The sequence below is a fragment of the Nestor notabilis genome, unplaced genomic scaffold (assembly GCF_000696875.1).
Source record: "Nestor notabilis isolate BGI_N333 unplaced genomic scaffold, ASM69687v1 scaffold1027, whole genome shotgun sequence".
In the NCBI taxonomy this organism is placed as follows: domain Eukaryota; kingdom Metazoa; phylum Chordata; class Aves; order Psittaciformes; family Psittacidae; genus Nestor; species Nestor notabilis.
In genome coordinates this window covers 23,945-32,561 of record NW_009937561.1, presented here as the reverse complement: position 1 = coordinate 32,561, position 8,617 = coordinate 23,945, and the positions used below count along the sequence as shown (strand labels likewise).

The 8,617-nt window shown below is 36.1% G+C and overlaps 1 protein-coding gene across 1 annotated transcript in view; it reads left to right on the top strand.

Moving 5' to 3' along the window:
• Window positions 1-8,617, top strand: part of PPHLN1 (periphilin 1) — a gene marked incomplete at its 3' end in the record, with an annotated part of 32,280 nt that overhangs the window by 15,668 nt on the left and 7,995 nt on the right. The window contains exon 5 of the mRNA XM_010018864.1: window positions 6,710-6,924. Within this exon, the coding sequence (XP_010017166.1) occupies window positions 6,710-6,924 (215 nt within the window). The remainder of the gene's footprint in view (window positions 1-6,709; window positions 6,925-8,617) is intronic.

The window sequence follows — 8,617 nt, the reverse complement described above, 5'->3', positions numbered from 1 at the left end:
CTCTTTCCTTTTGCAGGTTTTTATTGATAGTGTTAGAAAGTCAATGACAAGGGTTGATCAAATCAGTATATGCTACCACTACAGTACACTACTTGTTGCTTTCCCTTAGTGTAAGTGGACTAACAGCATTCTGTGGCACACTGATGAAAAGCCTTTAAAGCTCATTTAGCAGATATTTCATGGTTTCTGGGCTCTTCTATTTAACAATTTGAAAGATAGCCTTTGGGAAAAAGAGCAATAATAGCTTGCTGAACTTAAAATTCACTCATGCCCCTAAAAATACAGTGCAAAAATACTTCCTTCTTTTTTAGCATGTATATTAGACTAATGCTTGCCTACACTGAATTGCTTGACAAGCACTCACTGTGAAGTAAAAATCAAAACAAACCCAAAAGCCCCAAAGAAAAACCACAAACAACCCCCCCAACCCAAAACAACCCCCCAAACTCAACAAAAGAAAGAACCCCACCAAATCCACTACCACCACCTCCCCCCGGAATCTCCTCCTTCATCTTCTTTTGTTTAGAAATTTGGCAATATGAAGTTATGTGACCCTATAAACAGCATGTATTTTTCTCCAGAGTCTCATATCATTTTCCATGCTGGTTTAGAAGATCTTTGAAAAGTAAAATTCTTTACAAATTTTTGTTGAACTGTTCACTTGTGTTTCATAGTATGTTACTTCCCACAAATGCTTGTTCTCAGTACCTTTATGCCTGCTTTGGGTAGTACTTGGGGATTTTTTCCTCCTCCTACCCCACATTCTTTGGTATCATAGGGAAACTTAGAAAAGTTCTTTCCCATGTGCTGGTCTCAGTGTCTGTGGCAGGATGACAGTAAATGTGCAAGCACCTGTTTAGGGAGGTCTGTCCAGTTAGAACTTTCTCTTGAACAGTAGTGATGATTAGTTTCTCTGATCCATTATGGTGTCGGGGAGGGAGTGTGTGTGTGTGTGTATGAATGTGTGAAGAGTATGTGAAGATGCAGGATTGTGCTTCCTGTCTTCCTTTGAATTTTAAGCTTGTATATTGAGATACAAGATTTGAATGGTTTCCATTTTTAATTAAATCTGTTTAGGAACTGATTCAGTTGCGACTATATTGAGAGGCTTATTCCTTGAGCTAGTTATCTGAACTGATTGACTTCTGTGATGATAAGCTGTTCAGAAAGTCCAGTGTCTCAAATCTGGCCCAGCAACAGTGTATGTCAGTAAATATTTTATCAGTGAAATTCTCTGATGTTGTAATTGTTGTAGCTCTTAATTGAAGTTGTAACTTGGTCCATTGCTTTTAGCAAATATGCACTCTGGAGCTTTAGACTTATGATTTATTTTCTGTTGTAGAGAAATTGCAGGGACTTGTTTTCAAAAAAAAAAAAAAAAAAAAGAGAAGCCAAGATCACATGCATTTAAATGCAATTGTTTTGTCCAATTTGCTCATTGTTTTTCTAATTAACGTTTTGTCTTTATTCTTCATACAGTTGTATCAAGCTGGTTTTGCTTAATTCTTTAGAACTTAAATCTGTGTTTTTCTGGACTTTAACTCTTTGGTTGTTTCTTGTTCGTCTGTCCTTATCTGTATGCTTGACCATAGTTTCTCTGTGTCGGATAGTAGAGAGTTTGAATTTAAATATACTTTTGTTTTCCGGGCTTATATTCCAACAAGTTTAATAAAGTACATTATTGACGATAGTAGGAAAGAGGGTGCTCTTTACTAAGGATAAAGAGCAATGTAATCTGATTTCTGGTTTCAGTTGAAGTGCATAGCTTTACTATTCAATTAAAGGATATAGAGGCATTTCTTTCCAATTTATTACATTCGAGTTGTCTTAGTTTTTATTCCCTGATCTGTCTTGACATCCTGAGGTGGGTGGGGAGGTGAGTTTAGTAGCTTTTATATTGAGTGAGCTGGACAAGTGGCATCAGTGGGGAGTTTCGGTGTTTGTGTATGATGACTTCAGCAGTACTACATGCAGCATAAATACCGTGAGGCATTTATATATTTTTATTTTTTCATTGTACCTTTGGTATGTCTTGTTATCCTTCTCTACATGAGTTACCACTATTTTGCAATGCCTTTTTCCTTTTGCTTTCATGCAAAAAGCTCTTAATAAAATTACATTGTCTAGCCCTAATTACATTAATTTCGTTTAAAACAAATGCACATACCAGTACTGCAGTTACTTGCTTAGTCATAAAATGTTGAAAACCAGTTGTTCTAAGGAATTTGTCATCATTTTGAATGTTCAAATGAAAGCCTATGGAAGCAGATGCAATTATTCTATCTGCAGTGGTGTAACTCACTATATTGTTTTAGCTTATGAGAAATCATCATAAAGATCTTTGAACAAAAACGAGATTATAGTAAGTCTCTGAAGCAGAACTAAAGTAAATTGTTGGTTTGTTGCACAAACATATACTGCGTACTTTGGAAAGAAAGGGAATGAGTTCCGGGAGAGAGGATGGTGGCTGAAATCTTCCATCGCCTACATTTCCTTTGAAGATGTTAAAAGTAGAGATGTTCTTGACTCTTTGTATTTGCTTTTTGGATGTTTAAGACAGCAAATCATTTGAGAAACTTTGAGGTCGGGGTGTAGTACATTTTAGAGTTTTCCACATCATCTGAATCACGTTGGTAGCTCTATCAGCCCTGCAGTGTCCTGACAGGGAAGGCAAGAGGATTTTTTATTTTTCTTTCACTCTTCGTCCTCCTTCCCTTTGCCTGTCTATTATGAGACAGGGGAAGTATATCGAGTTAAGAAGCATGCTTCAAATCTTCTCTTTTTGCTCTCTTTGCACTGACGTCTGGTGTCTTAGGAGGTATGTATAATTTCCTCAAATTATTTATAAAATTGTGTGAGTTACTTTTAGCAAGACTAGTAATCAAGCCCAAGCCTATAAATGGAACGTCTAACCCCTTTGACAACAGTAATAATCTTTCTCAGATGGAAGGGGTCGCATAAACTTTTCTGTTGACTTTCTATCTAGGTGATAAACTGCTCACTTGTGAGTTACTGAAAGAACCTACAGTTTCTGCTCCACAGCAATATGCTATAGAGTTGTTAATCTGTCCGATGCAGTGTCAGAAGTCTGAGTTATGTCCTCCATGGCTGGACCAGATCGGAGATTAATGTTCTAACTGAAAAGATGGGTGTCTGTATTGGGATGTAGAAGTCCAAGAGAATAGTAAGCATGTAGTATTGTACACTGTTGCCCAGTAGCATGAATTCAATGAGAGCAAACCGCGATTCCTCTTACAAACATAACTTCTTCCCATATTGCATGTGATGTGTTTTCCTGTCCCCAGGTACACCTCCACTCCCAGGCATCTCACATCTGCCAAGTAATTTAATTTTGCCTCAGTGTCCCCCCAGCATTGTTACCGAATGGTTTGCAGGCCTTAAAATGATAGGGAGGGATGAGACTGGAAGTACTTGGTATGGTAGGGATAGTTTAGGAAAGATGGTGTCTCTGATCCTTTGGCAGCTGTAAATATCTGTGTTGTATTCTCTTGGCCTCATGCTATGCAGAAAGCTGTACCTTTGTTCTGTATTTGTGGTTTTTCCTCCAAGAAACTGGAACTCGATTAACTGTAATAACTCGTAGGCTTGTGTTCTTCCCTCAGCTAGCTGCCCTTGGTGGATGGTGTATCAGGGCTGGTTAGTTATAAAATTTCAGGAGCCTGTCCAATATCATCAGCTTCAGTGAGAATTTAGTGGTCCAAGATTCGTAGAGGTTAAAAATTCTCATACTTCCTGTTGCAATACTGCTGAGAGAACTAAATTGTGCTTTCAAAACTAAGTGCAAGACACAAATACGAAGTATAAAGATAAGAGGGATCCTGTATGAAAGGAATTAATCCTGTATTTGTTATTAAAGGCAGTAGTTCTATTTTAAAGTTAGAGCTGAGCACAAAATTTTGCATCTCTATTAAATATTGTCCCTGCTCAATAAACCTTTTGAGTATGTGTTGGAATCTGAAGCATGTGCTTGACTGCTTTGCTGAATTGGGGCCTTCATTACCAAATTGCAGGTGTATGTTAGCTTAAGTATTTAAGGAAAAAAAAAAAAGTAAAACAATGCTTATTTTGTTCTGTTCTCTGTAGTTTGTTATATTAATGGAAAGCATCAGAAATGCTGTGCTGTTGCTATGCTGTCTGAAAAAGATTTAATATAGTTAATGGTTTCAGTGTTCAGGATGTGATAGGGTCCAGTTAAGAATTAACATGGAGTGATGAAATGAAAACTTAAAAAACAAAAGTGAGATTCTACTTTTTTGTGCCTAATGTTATTGTAGAATGAGGCTTTAACATGTTTTCCTGTTTCAAAGTGTGTTTCAATGATATTTTGTAAATTCTTATGTGGATATTAGAGCATTTATTATGTGTGCAATATCTGGGGCTCTGTAAACATTTCCATAATAAACTTTTCTGTGCACTAGGGCTTCATAAGTTGGTCATGAAAATGTGTTTTGGGTGTAGAAGTGGTGTACTGGTCTGCCAGAAGGCTTGTGCTTTAAAAATAAATAAGATTATTTAAAAGGAGATATTTAGAAGGAAACTGAAGAAAAAATGTGCTGTACCTAACTCAGTCTGGATAAATATTTGATCAATATGTTCTTTAATAAGTAAAAAAAGCCCTCCACTTAGCTAGACAAACTAGTTCAGTAGTGAGCTAATCTTTCTATTATCCTTAAAATCTGAACTTTTTCTCTATTGCTGCATAAAATACATGTGGTGTAGATAAAGTGGTGGTTCCCTGTTTTCAGCTGCGTCTCGTAGGTTTGCAGACTCACCTGGCTTCTTTAGATTTCTTTCTGCTAAATTTAAGCAGACAAAGAGGTTTGAGTGTTTTGTCATTAAATGTGTTTTCTCAGACTCTGATAATTTCAGTTATTCTTTCTGGAAAGTCTCATGTTAATCTACACATTTCCTAAAGAGCAGTGTCCAAAGGTGAGCACATTGCTCTTAGGCCTTTGAAGAAAGGAGTAGGATTATAGTTCTTTGTATTATGGGGTGATTCATTCTTTGATGTAAGTATACCATGGCTACTGTGTAGAGGCTATTAAACAGAGTACTATTTAGCAATTCCTTAATTGTTTCTTTTGCTGGCTTGCTTGGGAAGAAGAATGTGTCGCAATAAATAGAAGAAGAAAAGATGTTTAGAAAGAAAATGAATATTGGCTTTTAGCACCCCTGTTAAGTATAAATCTGTGTAACCTTGTTTTGTATCAGTTTTGGTATGTAGTTCTGTGAAATATGCTTTTCTGTAAGATACTTGTAAAAACCTGTGGTCTGTTAACAGTGAAATAACTGTTTAGCTGTAAAACCCGGCTTTGTTTCAAGCAGTTGTGCTTTCCATGCAAAAACTAAATCAGCACTGCATAAAGCACATCAGTGTAACAGTGTCTGTATCAGTGTGGTGCTACCCGTGTAGTTTCAGTAGTACAAAACACTTTGGGCATACTAGAGTTCTTTGTTACCCGTTATAAATGTGGGCCTGCAACATGCTGTGGGAATTGTACACTAGAGGGCTTTTTTCCTTTTCTCCACCAACATAAAATTAGCTATAGCTACATTGTGCTAAATGAGATCACTAGGTCTTTGCTCATCTTTGTGAGACATTCCCTTATTTAAAATATTGGACTACGGTGAGAAATAGGAGAGAAAGGCAGTGAAATAAGATACATTCTGGCTTACTGTAAATGCCATGAAGTCTTTATTTTTGTTTAGCAACGTTGTAGAAGCGCTGAGAATTACTTGCTTCTCTTGGCAATGTGTCTTCCGACCAAGGCAAATGTCACAAGTCTAGATTCAGTAGGTGATTACTTGCATGTTAGCTTTGAGATTTCTTTAGGAAAAGTCCAATTTTATGCTGTTTTTCTGACCTTTACATATATATGTAAATTAATATAATTTGCAGGTAACCAGGACATTTTGGGGTATGGTCTGGAGTAACAATATATACATGTAGTAGAAAGTTTTGGTGTTGCTTAGATTATGGTTTTAAATCAGTTGGGTTTAATGTAATAACTGAGTGAGTCTGTGGCATTTTACAGTGAAGTTCAAAATGAGTATTGTGTATTGTGAAAGACATAGAGCCTTTAGTAGGTGTAAATTTTCGTATTTTCATTCAAGGTTTGACCTTGGGTGGATACACAGGCATGAGGATAGGTATTCTGCAGCTTTCTTTTTGTCCTTGCTGGATATAAACTGAAATCCCTCAATGATATTTCCCATAACAAGCTGTATTAAATCATAGTCCCTTGAAAATAAGGGTAAGAGAAAAATAGAGTTGAAAAAAACAGCCAGAGAGTGTGAGCAATAGTTGCACATGCATTTTTAGTTATTATAAATAAAGGTTTAATTTCCAGGTGAAATTGAGTGAATCTGAAGAAATAAAATATGAAAGCCCCAATTTCTTGAATGTCTTTTTCTCTTACATTTTAGCTGTATTATTGAGAAATAGAAAGGAACTAGCTTCTAGCAATGAAGCAGGTAAATGAAATCTGAAAGTAATTACATACATACACAAATTTTTTTCTATTTTCCTACTTGTTTTTCATTCATTGCCTGAAGATTTCAGACATGTTCTGCAGATGACAGCTAATCTGTTAGTATTTACCAGACATAAAATGTTGCAATTGTATTATCTAGTGCTGTTCCACAAACACTGGAAGGATAACCTTTTATTTTTCTGTTGTCTTCAAAGGGATGCCAGAGATGGCTTCAGAAGAAAAAGCTTCTATCCATCTCATTACATGAGAGAGCGATCCCCTCATAAGAGGGACTCTCCTCTCTTCAGGGAATCACCAGGGAGCCGAAGGGATTCTCCACACAGCAGATCTGGCTCTAGTGTCAGCAGCAGGAGCTACTCTCCTGAAAGAAGCAAATCCTATCCTTTCCACCAGTCCCAGCATAGCAGGAATATGTCATCTTTACATAAAAGAAATACTTCTTCTCAGCAAGGTAATGCTGGATTAATGATGAGAACTGGTTAGTGAGGTGGAACTGCAACTCGCTGTATAAGCCCTTTCTCTTTACATGCTGTATTTACAATGAGAAAACTAGACACTTTGTACCAGTTGTGTTGTCTGCTTTTTGGTTGTTTCACTGTAGCCTCTGTTCCCTTATGTGTTTCGTGTGGGAGATTGTAGGTGGTGTTTCAGTAGCAGCTCTAGACTGACTGTAGGAGTTTGAGCAGCACAGCTTTTTCTGGTATCTTACATTATTTTCTGTTTAGCCTCAATTGCTTCTGTTCCTTCTTTAGTTGCTTTATTGAATTCCCTTACAAGAAACTTTGCTGTCATCTATAGCAAATGAAGACTTTTCTTCCTGCAGGCAGGGGAAAAAGGGGATTAAAAAATAAGAGATTAAAGTACATATACTGCTACTTGTTGCATTTTCTGAAAATGTTCTTAGACCTGTAATATGAAGGGCTTGAGGGTTTTTTAACAATTTCATCTCCTTGTCAGATTCTCTCAAATCTTGCTTTCCTCAAAGAAATGTGAAACATAGTAAAGTCTGTACTGTGTATGTTCTGCCTTTTAAAAGATTGGCTGTTAGTCTTTCCCTGAAGCCTAATGAATCATCTGTTTTGAAAATATTTAAGGTTTTCCTATTTAAATAATTAGCCAAAAAAAAAAAAAGCGAAATTGCTTTTTTTTTCCAGTATACTACAGTCTTAGCCACTGCTGTTTGCACAGTTTATGTAAATTAATCTGATTTGATTTACATTTCTGCAAATGCTTTCTACCAAACTATACAAACCTACTGTTCATTTTGGCAGCTTTTTAAAAGTTTAATTAGATATTTTTTTATTCACTGATAGGCATATTGTGAGTTTCCAGAGTGGCATGCTGGACCATTATGTAGCACTTACTGCCAGAAGAGATCTTGTGGAGTTTAGTTAACATTGTTTAAATACTGAGGAATCATTTCAGTCATTATAGAATACAAATTATCCTTCTAGCTCATCACTGCAATTCTTTTAACGCTTTGGAGCAATACTCAGTGAATGTGAATTTCTCCAAGTGTAGGAAAGGAAAAGAAAAATAAGATATTCAATTAAATTTGTAGAAGTGTTGTGGATATGCAGATCATAATTATCAGGAACAGGAAAAAATGTATTTAGAAACCATATAAAATTTCAGGGTTTTCCTAATATTTTGTATTAAGTCTATGCTATCCATATCTTATGAAAATGCAGGGAAAGATTTTTTTACTCCTCAAATACCTTTTAAACATTTCCTATTTTTAAAAGTACACATTTTGCATGGACTTTCCATTATGTGTTTTGTGTGGGTAGTGGTATTTTTAAATACGCTGCACGATGCAGTCATGTTTTATGGCATTGAGAAAAAGGAAAATATCTCAGCTTTTCAGAGTGAGATGCTATGTTTGCTCTTTATTTCTTTGACTCGTTAAATTAAAGCCTTATTTGTTCATAGTTCTATTAAAATAATTTATATTTATATAATATGTAATATTAATATGTGATATATTATAGAATCGTAGAATCATAGAATAGGTAAGGTTGGAAAGGACCTTAAGAGCATCTAGGTCCAACCCCCACTGCCATGAGCAGGGACACCACACACTAAGCTAGGTCGACCAAGGC